The sequence below is a fragment of the Falco biarmicus genome, chromosome 1, assembly GCF_023638135.1.
Source record: "Falco biarmicus isolate bFalBia1 chromosome 1, bFalBia1.pri, whole genome shotgun sequence".
NCBI lineage: Eukaryota > Metazoa > Chordata > Aves > Falconiformes > Falconidae > Falco > Falco biarmicus.
In genome coordinates, this window is record NC_079288.1 from 30,467,201 (window position 1) to 30,482,966 (window position 15,766).

Sequence of the window (15,766 nt, forward strand, 5' to 3'; positions counted from 1 at the left end):
GATCTCCCCGGAGAGCTCTCGGCCGCCGTGGTCTCTGTAAACGCCCTACCCGTGTCCTCTGCCTGCAGCGCCTTCTCCTCCTGGCTGCTCGCCCCCCCGGCATTGTGTCCACACGTTTGTTTAGGTTGGCCCAGGTGCTGCCTGCCATGTATCCGCCTCAGCACGGAGGGGTTGTTTTATTTTACGTCCCTTGTTTTGCAGCAGCAGCAGCAAATGCCCCGGAGCAGCCAAGAAGAGAAAGATGAAAAAGAGAAAGAAAAGGAGAAGGAGGGAGAAAAGGAGGAAGACAAGCAGGAAACTGAAAATGACAAAGAAGAACTGACAAAGTAAGGACAGCCCTCCCTGTCTGGCTTGCCTCCCTCTCCGGTGAGGGTTGGGGCTGTGGCGGTGGGATGCAGTGCTGGGACATGGTGTGATCCAGGGCTGCCTGACCCCGTGCAGGACCATGTGTGCCCACCTCACCTCTGCAGGGACAGAAGGGCAGAGCCTGTTCTCCTCTTCATCCCTCTCCCCTGCTGCTCCCAAACTGGGAAAACAACTCTGATAAGCTTTTTTTTTTTAATATATATAAACCAAATTAACCAGCGAAGCCCTTCTAATCCTCTGGTTTGTTTTGTTGCGAGAGCCTCTGCGAGTCAGAGGAGCAATCCAGGCGCAGCCAAGCACGGCGCTTCACCTTTAGCATTATTGATGTCAACGTGAGCACTCCCAGATGAAGGGCTGCGGCTAGCCCTGCCTCCCTTGTACCGAACGGGGAGCATCAGAGCCGTGGTGGGGAAAGGTTGGCACGCAGACCGCTAGCTATCTGTAATGGGCTTAATACTTGGTTTAAAAGAACATCTGGCATCATTATATCTAGGCTGCGAAGACATTTACCAGCAGGTCCCTTTCAGCAAGATAAATGAGGAGGAGGCAGGGATGAATTTGAATGGTCTGGTATTAAACCTGTCTCCGTCAGGTCTCTGCGTGCACTTGGTGGTGGAGCTGCAGCCAGCTGCAGAAAGAAAACCCCACTGCAAATCACCCCCACTGCCAATCCAGCCAGCAAAAGAGCCTGCGTGTGCAAAAAAAAAATATAAATAAATAAAAGCAGACCTGCCCCCCCAAAAGACTAACACACAAAAAAACCCCAACCAACCATCCCCAAACATGTGCAGAGAAATAATTGCTTAACCTAAAAATCAGACCAACCCAACAAAATTTTTTCTTCCCTCCCTGATTTTGCAGGGACAAGAACGATGACACATCTGGGGAAGACAACGATGAGAAAGAAACTGTCACCTCCAAAGGTCGGAAAACCGCCAACAGCCAGGGCAGGCGCAAGGGCCGCATCACCCGCTCCATGGCAAATGAAGCGAACAACGAGGAGGCGGCCACCCCGCAGCAGAGCGCAGAGCTGGGTGGGTAGCAGCGGGCATGGGGATGGGGGGGGCCTTGGCAGGGCTTTTGGGGTGTCTGCTCTGCTGGGATGGGACATCACCCTGCTCTGCTCCCTGCTCACAGAGGAGTGTTTTCCTTCCTGAAATCCTCCTGTTTTGGGGGGCAGCAATGAGGTTTCCCCATCCCAAAAATTACCCAGAGCTGTTCACCCAGATAAAGCAGAGGTATTTGCAAGCCTGGGCTATCCTGGCCAAGTGTTAACGGGTTTTACAGCCTCATAGGGAAAGTATTGCAAAAGACGAAAAGGGAAGCCGTCGGTTTTAGCAGCACGTTGGCTGGGTTCGTGCAAGGCTCGTGTCCCTCCTGCACCCACAGGCATGTTTCCCTCTGCAGCAGCTCAGGCTTTGAGTACCCTCGACCTCTGCACGGGAGCCTGCTCTGCCCTCCTGGGCTCGCCTGGGTCCCTGCTGGTTCTCCTGCCCTCTCTCTTTTCAAATTTGCCTGCAGCCCGAGCAGCTGCAGCCTGGGGGGGGGGTCTGTGACCCCCAGCCGTGGGACTTGGGCTGGTCCCTCTCCATCTCTGCAGCTGAAGGACGTGGTGAGGAGGCAGCAGGTTACAGCTGCTCAGGACCCTCCACCCTGGCTGCAGTTGCGCTGTGCACCCCAGGTTGCACTTGATTTGCCCAGCAAGCAGCATTTTTCGCACTGATCCCTGGTGCCCCAGCTCAGCTCCCCCACAGGCAGCTGGCCAGGGACAGGGGTCGGGATTTTGCAGCCCGTTCTCCATCCTGCCTGCGCAGGGCTGCAGGGTTGCAGAGCGCAGCGGCAAGAGGCTGGGAGCAGCTTCAGAGTGAGGGGGGTGAGGCGAAGCGTGCTGCCCGTGACATGGCACCCAGGGACTGCGCCAGCCCTTGGGTGGCAGCCGGCCGGCACCATGCGAGGCTGCTGCACCTGGCTGGGGCAAAATGGGCATCCCTGGCCACAGTGGCAGCCCCGTGTCGGGTGCATCTGCCTCTCACATCTGCAGTGTGGGTAGTGGCCACGCTCGAAAACTGCTCGGGTATTGACTTGAAGAAGCCAATGCATCAAGGAATTTGGCTGATTTTCCTATATTTTCTACTCTGCCAAATACAAAATTATTACCGTGGTACCTAAGGCAGGTAAAAATAAAAGCAGGGTGACTCCTCTTGGTTTTCTTGCTCTGCAATTTCTTGCCTGTTCTGTTCCATGTGCTATAAATCACCCGGAGGTGTTTTGCCTCCCTGTTCCTCTGCTGACAACTGGCTGAAGCCTTGATTGCGAGCACTCTGTTTTCGTATAGGCGATATAAATAGTTCCCAGCACAACGGAGCCCTGCTCTCCCTCTCAAACTTGTGAAGCAATGCTGCAAAGAAGCAGCAGATAATGCCAGTAACTTCGATGGGATTTTTTTTTTTTTCATCCCAGCATCTCAGAGTCCTTGATAAACTTCACTGTGAACACAGAGTAAAGACTTTAGACCATGTTAAATTGGGAAAAGGGAATGGATCGATTCCAGTGAAATATCTGAGCAATTGGTTTCGCTTTATGTCTCTACAACAGTGCTTTAATTTAGGTTGGCTAAGAAAGTTATTGCATTTTAAATACCAATTGAACATTAAAAAACAACACAAAACCGTATTGTGGTTTAACTGCAGCGTGCCGGAGCTCCCTGTAGGCATCTGTTTCATAACTGTGCAACCTCAGTAAATACTATTAATCAAACCAAACGGGCCGTTTCTTTGACATTTCTTTGCCATACAATAACAGCCATCCTCCAGCTGAGCGAAGGGCCTTGCACAGTGTATCGGGGACACTCGCTTTTACGTAAATGAGCGCGGTGGCCCCAGCTCTGCCCGCAGCCAGGGGAAGCAGCGAGGTATCGGTTTCCCTCCCTCTTGGCCGACGGCTGGCGGGGGGGACTGCGTGGCTGGGGGAGGCCGTGACCTGCGCTGGCTTCCAGGAGGTGACACCTGCAGTTGTGCTCAGCCAGCTGTGAAGGAGATCCCTCTGCCTCATGCTGTGGGCATCGGAGCCCACATTGTCCCCCCATGGGGTCTCAGCTTCTTGTAGAGCTTCTTGGAAGATGCTTCCTTCTCTCCTCACCAGTATCCTTTATCTTGAACCTATCAGCCTGTTTTCCATTTTGAAAGGACACTGTCAAAACATCTCTCATCACTGTTGAAATAATGCTTTGCCTGTTGTTTAGAGTAATAACCCCTTGGCAGCCTGAGCCGGAAATCTGTTTCCTTACCGAGTTGTTTTTTGCCTCTGACTCACACCCTGGTTTGTTATTGTAGGGTTTGCTCTAGTGCCAGGCTGCCAGCAGGGCTGGCACATAGTGAAGGCTTTATGCAGGACCTCCGTGTCCCCAGCACCATGCCTGGGGTGGGGGAAAGGGGGAGCACCAGGTGCTGACACCCCTCTCTGCCTCTCCCAGCCGGAGCAGTGCATCCCCCTGTGATGGGTGCTGCTCCGGGCGAGCCCCTGGTACTGCTAGAAATGGCTCTGAGATGTCCAAGAGCCCAGTGACGGCACTGGGGGAGCCCACAGTCAGACAGGGCCAACTCCCTCGACAGATGCCGTCGGCCAAAGTCACTGCTGAGGTGACGTTGTTTCTCCGTCTCCGCCAAGGGTGACGGTCCCACCCTTGTCTGCCATCTCCAAAGCACACAGCCGCGGTCGGCTCCATCTTAGGTACCTGTTGGCGGGCCGGAGCGCATGGCACCGGATCGGCAGGAAATCTGCTGCCACCCTCAAGCCATCTGCCTTTACCTCCAGTCCCAGAGTGAGAGGTTTTGCATCACTGAGACGCACCCCAGGGCTGGGGGAGATGCTGTGCTTGGGTTAACTGTGGCATGGAAAACCCTTGAGAGCCCGCACCACGACTGCACTGCATTTTGTCGTGCCTCCGGGGAACGGGGCACGAGATGGGGTTTGGGGGTTTGGGTATCTCCTCCGGGCTCGCAGGGCTTGCTGTGTCCCATTCACGGTTGACTGTCTCCGTTCCTTCTTCCCAGCTTCTCTGGAGATGAATGAAAGCTCTCGCTGGACCGAAGAGGAGATGGAGACAGCTAAAAAAGGTAAGCCGCTCGTTTTCTTTCTCCTGTCGGCTCTGCTGGAGCTAACGCAGCAATCCGGGGTGGACCGTGTCTTGACTGCTGGAGTTAGCACAGGGTGATGTGCCCGGTGCTGCGGGGCCCAATTCTGCCCGTCCTGCTGCTAGTTTGTTCCCAGTGAGCCTTGAGGGCGGGGTTGGGAAGGCAGGTGGTAGCACAGGGGACATGCTGGGTCTCTCAGGCCCCGGGAGCTGTGCCAACAGCAGGGACCTCTGGGCTGCGGCCAGAGCCCATGTGTGTCCCGCGAGGCAGGAGCCAGCTGTAGGAAATACGGAAGGTGCTTTGCCTGTTGCTTTTTGCAGCTTCTGGTGTCTGTAGCACGAGGCACAGCTTTGCCCCACTCCCTGGAGGTTCGCGATACCGGCACAATCTGTTGTAAACACGCTGAGAGTGTCTGCTGCATTAGCAGCTCTGGGATTTAGGGAGAGGACGGTGAACCCCGGCGCTCCGCAGCCACGTGTCGGGGAGCTCGCAAGAGCCGGGACTGTGGGTGGCGTGGGGTGACTTTACATCCTGGAGCTGATTCAGAACCTTTGCCGAGACCGTTTTTAAAAAGTGCTGAGTGTAGCACAGCCCTTCTTGCCACTTCCCCTCCTCGTGCCGCTCCTGTGCCAGCTCTTGCGTTGCTTTAATTTTTTGCCAAAGTCATGTCCTGTTGATGGGCTGTCGAGCTCACATCCCCAGCCCGTGCATCCCACTTGCATCGCTGCCGACTCTCCTGGCCTGGTGAGGATTGTAAATGGGAAATTAAAATGGAAATGAGTGCCGTTCGGGGATGGCAAACGCAAACAGGCATGTTAGCAGGTTTGACTCTGCTTGGAAAATGCACCTGCTGCCGGGACGGTGATTACGTGTTCTGGAGCGCTGGCTGCCCAGGTGCCGATGGGGGCTGTGGGCTTGGATTACTTTGCCTGTGGATATCCCAAAACGTTTGGCTCACTCGCCTTTAAGCCGTTCCAACCCTTTTTACAGCCCAGTGCCAATCCTGTGCGTTGCTGAGAGGGGCTCTCTATAGACCCAAAACTTAATTGATAGACTTTAATCAAGCGAACTGGCCTGGGGCCAGGTAACAGGGCAAGCAGGTGCTGAGCAGGGGAAGGTTGTTGGAGGGATCTTTTCTGAGCGCCACTTTGTTTTGGAGATTGCATCTGGTTGTTAAAAAGTGCCTCTTGCTGTTTTATGCTGTATGCTGGAGGTGTGCTTAAGGAGTCTTGAAACCAGCTGCCAGAGCCTGCGTGGAAGGAGGATGAAGTGTGGGAGCACGTAGTGTTGTTCCAGCCCAGGGGCCAGGATGAGGCAGGGAGATTTGCTGGTGTAAAGCCCGATTGCTGATGTTTTTCCCTCCATTACAACCTGGGAAACTGAAATTGCAACACCAGACTTCTACAGAGAAGCCAAATTCCCCTTCGCCAGGAAGCAGCCGCTGTAATGCTTCGAACTGGCTCTGTTTGGCATTTCCAGGGACTGGTGCGATGGGGGTTTCCAGCTCACAGTGGCTGCGAAACTCCGGGGGTGACCTCAGAGGCTGGAGGGGGCAGAGGCAGCCCTGGGCACCCGCTCATGGGGGGCTTGGGGACATGGGCACCATTCTCCTCACCATGGGGACGCAGCCACCCCAGCTCTTCTCCCGTACTGGTACCAGTCAAAGCCCACAGCCAGCTGGTTCAGGGAGTTAAGCAAGCAAAAATGTGGGTCATACAGAAAGTCAGCCCTAACACCCCAGGGTGCTTGGGCAGGGGGGGTGGTGACTTTTGCTCCCAGCACCCGCCAGCTGGGAGATCAGCCTGGCCTTGCCGCCCACCCCTGGCTTTGCACTGGTGGCATGAGACCCCATGTCATTTCTGTTGAGAGAGGTAAGAGCAAACAGCCCGGGGACAGTGAGACGCCAGAGTCGTCTGCTCTGCTCTGGAGTTGCAGAACTTCACAGAGAGTTTCCGAGCAGGAGAAGGCAGGACCGTGTCTGCTGGGAGAGACAATAAAGGGGAGTACCGTGTTATTAAAGTTAACTAGGGGAACGAAAACCTAGCGAGAGGAAAGTTCTTGCTTAATGACACTTTTATTACGCAATAAACTTTGATTCAGTAGTCTGTCAAAATGTGCAGAGATTGGTATAATGACAGGGGAGTGTGTTTGTCTGATGCTGCCTCCTTGCACTGCGGCTGTGATCCCGAAAGCAGGAGGTTGTGATTAACCAGAGTTACTCAAGGATTTCCCCCCATCCCTTCCCTTCTCCCCTTGGCTTCCCAAGGTTGGGAGCGGGCAGTGCCCACCGCTCCGCCTGCCTGTGCCACCGGGCAGGGCAAAGAGGCTTTCGGCAACGGGACTGGGCGGCTCATGAAAAGGCACCGTTTAGGCAGCTCCTGCCTCTGGGGGACGCGCCGGCAGGAGCCCCCGCCAGCAGGAGTTACAAAGGTGGGCTGGAAGGGAGTTTGCAAGCAAACCTGGAGCAGCCGAGTGGGTTTATGGACCCCCCAGCCCCTTCGCTGAGTTTTGCTCCCCGCACTCGGCGTTGCAGAGCAGCCGTGGCGGTGCTGGAGCTGAACTCACTGAACCAGGAGGTTTCGGTGTGATCTTTGTTAGCCTTTACAGTCTGGTATCTGTTCTCGCCCAGCTCTGGGTTTTCCCCTGGCGTCTAACAAATGGGTTTGTTCTTTGTAAAAGAGGCGGCGTGTAAATGGCAGTTCCTTGCGCACCTGAGGTCCTCCCACGCCTGGCCGGGGCTCTCTGCTCCTTGTCCTCGCGGCAGAGCCAACCTCGGGCTCTTTGCGCCTTTTCCCAGGCCAAGGAGCTGGAGAGGCCACGGGATGGAGTTGGCATGATGGGGCAGAGGAGGGTCGGGCAGAAATGTGGAAAGCTGATGACAGAGAATTAAATAACCCATGAAGACTCCTGAATAGTTCATTTTGGGAAAATGTAAAATATTTCCTTGGATGCCGAAGGTATTCTTTCAAGGGCTGATTTTCAGTTGTGCCAACAACCAACTCAGCAAGCCAGACGAGCTTTGGACTGACCTGCACCATTTTTTCCCCAGTCCCATTCTGTTCACAAAACTAAACCAAAGTGAATTTTTTTTAAAAAACGACTGATTTCTTCAAATGAATGCCCAGCCAAACCCACTGACACGAGAGCCCACAGCAGAAGCCAGCCACCTCCCATCACCTTTCGAGCGCAGCTGTCTCTCAGCGTGCTGTCTCTGCACGGGATCCTTCTGGAGCCCGAGCAGGTGTGAACACCCGCACGAGCGTGCGCTCCCCCGGCCCTGCTTTGGGTTGGCACTGTTATTTCTAAGAAGTGCTGGCTGAAGGGCAGGGAGAGGGTAGGGCTGGTGGGTCTTCCCATTTTTCCTCCATTGCTTCTTCCTGGCAGGGCAGCTGTTGCTCTTACAAGGAGCTGGCTGCAGCACAGATGATGCTGGGAAGCCAGCAGCTTCGTACCTTCCTCCCTTCGTCTCCCCTGTGCTCCTGCTGGAGCCTTGCCTTTTCTGGTGGGAGATATTTACTGCCGTAATAACGTGCTGATGGTAGTAAATGAGGGCTGGAGAAGCTGGTTTGCAGCACGTGCTGGTTGCTGCGTGTTGCCCCTCTTGCTGGCCCTGGGCTGGGACATGCCTTGGGGGTCCCCCACTGAGGCTAGGACATGCCTTGGGGTCTCCCACTGAGGTGCCCTCTATCCAGGCTGGGTGCAAGGGGAGCCCAGGGCGAGGGCAGGGCTGCTTGTCCCCAGCACCCACCGCCACGGCCAGAGCCCTGCCGTCCGCCCACTCCAAGCGACCCGCATCTTTGCTGTGGAGTTTGTATGAAGCAACAGGGTGGAAATCACCAGAATGGGGTAGGGTGGGTGCCACAAGGGCAAAACTGTGTCCAAGGCATGAATTGGCCACGCTTGCCCTGGAAGAGGCTGCGGTCGGTGGTGATCCCACCCCTGGCATCCCAGGTTGGGGCTTTGCTGCTCCTTACCCAAGGTGGTACCCCCAGGATGGTGCCCGTAGTGCCGCTGTGTGCCGTGCCCCCCCAAGGCTGCGCTTTCTGCCACTGCTGGCTGAACGTTTCTCAAGCGTGTAGGAGCAAACTGTGAGGATTTGCTTAGTGAGTGTCAGTGAATGAAACACAAAAGGCCTGTCAGGAGGAACTGTTGGGTAATTACTATAATTTACAGCCTACATTTTAATTTTGAGTGTTATTTTTTCAACAATAAGGGAGCAGGGATAATATCCAAGCCAGGTGAAGGGAGAGAGCTGGGCCCACCGGGAGCAGCTGCTCCACGTGCGCTTGCTGCCTTGTGCCTGGAGATTGGGATGTTGCTGGCTGGACTGGAGGGGATGGCACCTCTCGGGGAGCAGGCATCCCAGGGGGAGGCTTCCCATCCCCTGCCAGGGTCAAAGGATGGGGACAGAGCACAAAAGGAGGGTTGTGGTAGGAGTGGGAGAGCTGGGCAGGTCCGTGGTCGGGGCACAGGGCTCGATGTTTTTGCAGCAGATTGATGCAGTGGTCCAGCAACCGGCTGCACCAAAGGGGAGATCTGGGAGCTGAGGGGTCCCAGCTCCACACCCACACCTTGTTTGGTGGCACTGCCTTCCTCCGGAGAGGTGGCATGATGGGTATGAAAGCTGCTGGGGATTTGCTCCAAGCTTCCTTGTAGCCATCAGAGCTTGCGTCAGACCACTGAAGGCGAAGTCCCTCAGGAGCAGGGCAGGCTGGTTCTGGTGTTGCCTTCCTAAGGAAGGGAGAGCATTACCCGTCATGGTGGCGAGAGCCCACCGAGCTGGCTGCCCATGCGATGGTCCCTCTGGCAATGCCCCCAGTGCCTATGGGGACACGGGCTTGTCCCCTGTGTGCCATCTCTGCCTTGGCCCAGCGTAGGAGCTCAGTGCTTGCCTGGCTCTGCCACCCATCGGCTCCTTGGTCCTAGAGGGGTTACTCACCTTGTGCCTTGGTTCTCCCACGCGCTGCAAACCGCCCTCGGATCGGCGGGGGGAAGCGACACTGCGATGCGCTAATTCAGCTCAGTGACGCCAACTGTGTTTTTGGGGTGACTTGGGTGGTGTTGCTGACTCCGTAGTGCCAGGCTTTCTCCAGGATGGAGTTATGGCACGTTTTGGTTGCACTGTAGTCAGAACTGCCTCCATCCCCGCTCCTGAGAGGGTGCGTGGGTGCAAGAGGGGCTGGAGAATCACACCAGGTACCGTTGGGCGTAGGGAAATGAGGTCAGTTAGTTTTTCCCCTGTGACCTTGATCAGCTAATCCGCACGAGCTCCCATTAAGGGACCCTTTTAGGGGCTCCCTCCACGCTCGACGAGCCCTGGGTGAAGCAGGTTGGCCGCGCGGAGCCTTGGAACGGCTCTGGTAAAAGCCCACCGCCGCAGAGAGCTGCGGGGGCGCAGGGAGGGCATCGCCCACCACGCTGCCCTGCCGGCGTACACTGCCACACTCTCCGGGCTCCTCTCCCTTCCAGCCTCCGTGTGCCGGTACCGGAGCCGAGGCTTTGGTCCGCCCGTGGTGGAACCGCTGCCAAGCCTCTCCCCAGCTCCTCTGCAGGGCCGAGGTGTGCCAGGGTGCCACGGCATCCCGCCGGTGTGGCACCGAGCTCGCCGGCGCGCACGTCCCCAAAGAAAAGCGCCTTTGATTCACTTGAGAGCGGAGGAAACTATTAGCCAAGCTTTGTTTTCCTGGATCCCTCCCCCTGCCGCTGACATTCAGACGAGAGCGAGGGAGACAGAAAGTGAGAGAGGGAGGGCGGCAGCGGGTGCCAAGCGGCCGCACCCCTTGTCAGCTTGGGTCAGCGCCACGTTTGTTATTAATGCTCTGTCTAGAGGTCACATTCAGATGCAACGAGCCCCGGGTCAGCCAGAGGAACAGATTAGAGCTCGCTCGCTGCTTCGTCACATACCGACCGCACCGGCTCCCGGTCCCTGGGCTGGCAGGAGCGAAGCTGCAGCGCGCAGCCGGCTGCTCCTTTCTCTTGCCTTCTTTTTTTTGTTGTTGTTGTTGTCGTTGTTTTTTAAATTATTATTATTTCTTGGCAACGTTGGGCATTTCCTGAAACTGCACAGCCTCCCTGTAGCCCCGAGCTACCGAGCGAGGAGGTGAGGTAGGGGAGAAAATACCCGAGGCGCTTCCATCCACCTTAACAGCGGCGGCTGCAGGCGGCTGGAAGGCTCCGGCAGCGAGCAGGAGAGGCGCAGGGGACGCCGTTCGCTCCGGAGGGAAGAGCGCTGGGGCTGGAGCATGTGTTCCCACCAACTTCTGGCACTGAGGTCAGGAGTCTCCTGCCTGTGACCTGGTTTCCAGCCTCGGTGCCCGCTCGCTCGCGGCTCTCGGCCGCCCATGGCTCTGCAATCCTCTCGCCCCCAGGATTTAAGGAACCGGCTTTGCTTTCTTCTCTGTCTCCGGCTGCTGCGAAGGAGCAAAAGCAAAATGCGTGGGGAGGGTGTGAGCGGAGCACTCGCAGCGCTTCGCAGTGGGCTGCCGTGCCCAGGGGGGCTTTGAAGAAGTGCCCCAACGCCCACGTCCTTCCCAGCCCGCCCGCTGCACGCTCCAGGCACGCTCCCTGCCCGCCAGAGCCAGACCCGGAGCACGTAAGTCAGGCGTTGGGGTCCGAAGGATGGATGGGGTTAACCTCAGGGGTGCTCGTAGCTGTGTGCCTGCGAGCAGACCCTGCGCCCCGAGCCCCCCCCAGGCAGCCAGCACAGCCTGCCTTCAGATCTGATAACTCAGTTAGTCATAGTTTCAGTTGCGCTGCAGAACCACGGCCGTGCGGTGCTGTGCCGTGCCGAGGCGGGCTGGCATGCTGGGGGACGCAGGGGCTGGGGGCTGCCAGGCTGGCAGAGCTCATGGAGCCAGGGTGCTGGGCGAGCCGAGGGCTTGCCAGTGCGTCCCAGGGTGTCTCAGCTGGTCCCTCCCCGAGCACGCAGATCGTTACCGTGTGGGGAAGCAGGTGTTGCTGTTTCGCTCTGGTTTTAACGTAAGAGAAGGGTGCTGGGCTCCCCGCTGGCACCTTCCACCCTGGGAGCCCGGCACCGACGTGGCCACCTGCCAGCTCCTCCAGCAGCATCCCCGGTGGGCAGCAGCACAGCGAGCCTGGGCAGGGGAAGGGGCAGCCAGGAGCTGCCATCGCCCACGGCTGCAAAGGTCCCACCGTGCTGGGCACCGCTGGTGCTGGCATCCATCGCCCCCCGACCCCAAGCCGTGCCGTGTCCCGCTCCCCTCTGCCGGGTGGCACGGCGCCTTGCCCACCACCAACGGTTGTGTTTTGAGGCTTTGCCCAGGGCACAGCAAACGGTTCCAGCCCCGGCTGTCACACTTGGTACCCGGCCACTGACGGACGATGGGCGAAGGGGGCCCAGCGGCTTGTTTGCTTTGGACAGCAGCGATGGGTTGTGACACAAGGGGATGGGTTGTGACATGGGACTGTCCTGTTTTCCCCTGCAGCCTTCAGCGACTGCGGGGGGAGGACTCCCACCCTGGCTTGTTATCTCTTGCAGTTGGTGGCCGGACGTCCTTTTTTTTACTTTATTATTATTTTGAAGAAGTCCCAGCCTGCCAGCGGGGTGACGGAGGTCGTGGGTTTGGCTGAAGCGAGACTGGGAGTTGCAGAGTTAAATCTCAAACTTGTTTCTTGGCTTTCCACAGCCTTTTGTGGTGCTCAGCGCTGTGTGATGCCTGCCTCTTACATGCAATTTGATAAGCCCTGGTGCTGGGACAGGGCAGGATACAGGCACTGGGTGGATGTTAACTCCTGCTGTGCTGAGTACTCCTGGTTTTTTCCAGGACCTGGGAAGCAGGGACAGGGGGGGTTCATTTCTGGGGTACGTGGTGCCATCTATTCAATGCAGACATACCGACAGCCCCCGTGCCATGCACATGGATCCTGGTGCATCCCTCGGGCTCCGATCGCTTGTGGCTGCCCTGTCGGTCCCGGAGGGAGGTTGTTGTTGGGCTGAAGCAGAGGTTGGGCTGGCACTTAGGGCTAAGCTGGGGCTGGGAGGTGCCACATGGCTGTAGCCTGGCTGACGGCTGGCAGTGGGGCTGGGGCACAGCTGCCACAGCACCCAGGCACAAGCGGAGTCGTGCAGGGGAGCCCTGTGGTCCCACGCCCCGTGGCATCAGAGCAGCCAGGGAGGGGTTGGGGATGGATGACAGAGACTCCCAGGCAGTGCCTGTTCCCAGGCTCTGTGGTTGGTGGCTTCTGAGTGGAAAAACCCCTAACAAAAGAGAAAGATGCTCTTAGCAGGTTCATTCCCTGCTGGTTTTCATCTTGAAGTCACCTTCTATGGCAGTACCGTGCCCTTGGGTTCATAGTTTCTCCCTCCTGTGCCCTACACAAGGAGCAGGGGAGGAACAGGGGAGCTGTTGGCTTGATGATGGCATCACGTGGGCAGCCAGGAGCCAGCCAGGCCGGCACGACCCAGCTGGGCTGACAGCATCCTACAAACTGGTGGCAGGTCCAGCCCCGCCAGGCCCCACAGCAAGGACCAGCCACGTGCCGGGAAGGGTTACAGGCAGCAAGGCATTGCTTCCCAGAATGGCTCGATGCTGCTGGAGCCTGGGATGGAGGGACAAGGGTGCCACTGTACCCGTCTCTGGGCTGCGGTTGTGACTTCCACCTCCAGCTGTGGGACAGGGGTTGCCCAGGCACCCCTGCAGAGACCGCAAAGACATATGGGGTGCTGACTTGTTCCTTCCTCCTCCACCCTGCTGAGTTGCCCCAGCGCTGGCAGGAGCCCGTGCTCGGGTGGCACCGTTTGGCCAGGATTTCCAGCCCTTGGCATGACGCCTGACCTGGGAAGCTGGTTTTGCTCATGAGCACTAACCCTCCGGCATGCCTCTTCCCAGCCTGGGACATCATCTGGGCTTCGTGCCTGGGTGCTGCCACCTCCCTGCCCAGGCTCTGCTTCCCCGTCCATCACAGCACTGGGTGCTCCAGCCCCCCAAACTGCCCAGTCACGCCGAGTCATCACTGGGGCACAGGAGGGTGGAAAGAGCCTTTGCTACCATGAAGTAAGGGCTGAGAGCTGCTGGCCCAAGTTCTCGCGGACACGCCAGTGCCTCCTGCAGCTGTCCGAAAGGGAAGGCAGCACCACTCGCCCTCCTGGCTGCCTGGTGGCTGGCCGAGACGTGGCTGTGGGGCGTATTTTGTTCTGGAGGCGGTCAGCATAGTGTCTTTTTTCCTCTTGGAAAGAAAAACAGGCTCTTGTAGGTCATCCCCTGGCCTAGGAAGCCATTCAGACGGGTGCTAGTGACCGTATTGTTCCTGTGAAGTTTGGCTTGCGCGGAGGCTGTTTCCTATCCTGCGTGGATAATGCTGCCCTTGTGTGAGCGTATCTGGTGTTAAACCCTTCTGCTTTCTCCTGCCTCCCACCACAGGTCTCCTTGAGCATGGGCGGAACTGGTCGGCCATTGCCAGGATGGTGGGCTCCAAGACCGTGTCGCAGTGCAAAAACTTCTACTTCAACTACAAGAAGAGGCAGAACCTGGATGAGATCCTACAGCAGCACAAACTGAAAATGGTGAGCGCCCCGTCTCAGCCCGCACCAGGCACCGTAGATATTCCCTAGCGAGAGCTGCATGCTTCCTGCAGCCGAGGCAGGATTTTATCATCTCGGAGTGAAAGCTCTGGGGACTGGGGAGCAGGAAGTGGTGCAGGGAAGGGTTCTCCACCCATCCCTCCCCAGGAGGTCTGGAGGAGGGAGAGCTGCTGTGTGGGAGCTGCCTGGGTGTCTGGAGCATGGCTGGTACACGGGGAGATAAGAAGCAGAAGGAGGAGCGGGGCTGCAGTGCGTCGGCCAGGATGCAAGCTCAGTCCTGGCTGCACACATACCTCGATGCTGGCCAGGTTGTGCTGTTCCACCCCAGCAAGTGGAGATCCTGGCTCGGCCACAGGCTCTGCCTCTGCAGATACCACAGTTACCTTGTAAACTGCCCACTGGCCCCGAAGAAATTCAGGGGTTTAGGACAGCGTGAGGAAAGGCTGGTCTCGACACAGATGTTGGTTGTCTTCAGGGCTGCAAGCAGATGTGCGCATCTCTCCGTGCCTCAGTTTCCCCATCAGAAGGGGCTAAAGCTGCTTCTTTCCTGGCACGTGGTGCAGGGTGTGAATGAAGTGGGGCTTGTTTGGTGTTCTGGACTGCTAAGAACAACTAAGGAATATAATTATTTCATTTGTAGAGTATCCTGGGGTTCCCAGTTTCTGGCTAATAAAATTCACATGGCTAAACCCCCAAGGGGTGCTTTGAAAATGCAAGGGACAATGTTCAATGCAGGAATCTCTCCAAGCAAGCTATTACAGCAAGAGTAAAAAGAAAGACAGGAAAACATTCAATGACTCACCCAGGAATTTAATATCCTAGTCAGTCTATAGGAATGAGAGACACAGAAGACATCGGTGATTCTTTTTTATTAATTCTCTATGCACAGAGACACTCCTGTGTTCCCATGTTTCAGCAAACTGTTTTTAGAAACAAAGCAAACAATATAAAGACCCCCAAACCGATAAAAAGACTGGAATGAAATGTGCATCAAGCCCTCTGAATATAAAATATTACGATAGAAGGATATCATTTGTTCATTACTGGGGAGAATCTGAAATAAGATCATACAGTTTAGCTGGCAGTGGAGCCGGTGTATATTAATTTACTCTGCTTCCTAATGTTGCAGAAATTATATCACGGAAGTGTTTTTCTGCAGAACCACATTTTTCCCTGCATCCGTCCCTCCAAGGCAGCCACTAGACTTCTTCAGTCTAATTGCTCACTCTCACTTGCAGTTTATATCAGCATCATCATTTTAGTTTTTGAGCACTGGAGCCTATGGGATTCGGTTGTGGAGAAGAACAATGAACATTCAGCTGTTATTTATTGTGCTGTATTGTTTTGTGGCAACAGCAGATGCCAGAAAGCTGAATAAAATAAAAGAACAACTGAGATTAAATTGCCATAGACCTTCCTTCCTGACTCCTAAATATATTCCCGAGCAAACCCAGCCTCCAAATCTCACCCTGTAACCACTAGTCAGCTGTGACCTCTGCGGAGGAAGCACGTGGCGAGCAGCGTGGCATCGCCTAGGTTTGCCGTGACATCCCCAGATTGTTCCCTGACCTCTCCACCACCAGCTATCGCTGATCGTGTGCGGGGAAACGCAGTGGCTCTGCTTTTCTTCCTCATGCTTGATGAGAGCAAACTTAATTAGGAGATCTCATTAGTTTCCCAAATGGGGCTCATTAATATTGTAGCCTCTTCTTCCAGGTAGGTGTGA

The 15,766-nt window shown here is 56.3% G+C and overlaps 1 protein-coding gene across 12 annotated transcripts in view; it reads left to right on the top strand.

Moving 5' to 3' along the window:
- The window catches only part of NCOR2 (nuclear receptor corepressor 2), a 253,614-nt gene that overhangs the window by 189,232 nt on the left and 48,616 nt on the right, over positions 1–15,766 (top strand). For 11 of the 12 annotated variants that reach the window (XM_056349627.1, XM_056355454.1, XM_056356291.1 and 8 more), the window contains 4 exons: positions 202–326; positions 1,228–1,400; positions 4,419–4,481; positions 13,880–14,022. In XM_056349627.1, coding sequence (XP_056205602.1) covers positions 202–326; positions 1,228–1,400; positions 4,419–4,481; positions 13,880–14,022 — 504 coding nt within the window. The remainder of the gene's footprint in view (positions 1–201; positions 327–1,227; positions 1,401–4,418; positions 4,482–13,879; positions 14,023–15,766) is intronic. The other variant, XM_056351276.1, reaches the window with a different exon arrangement.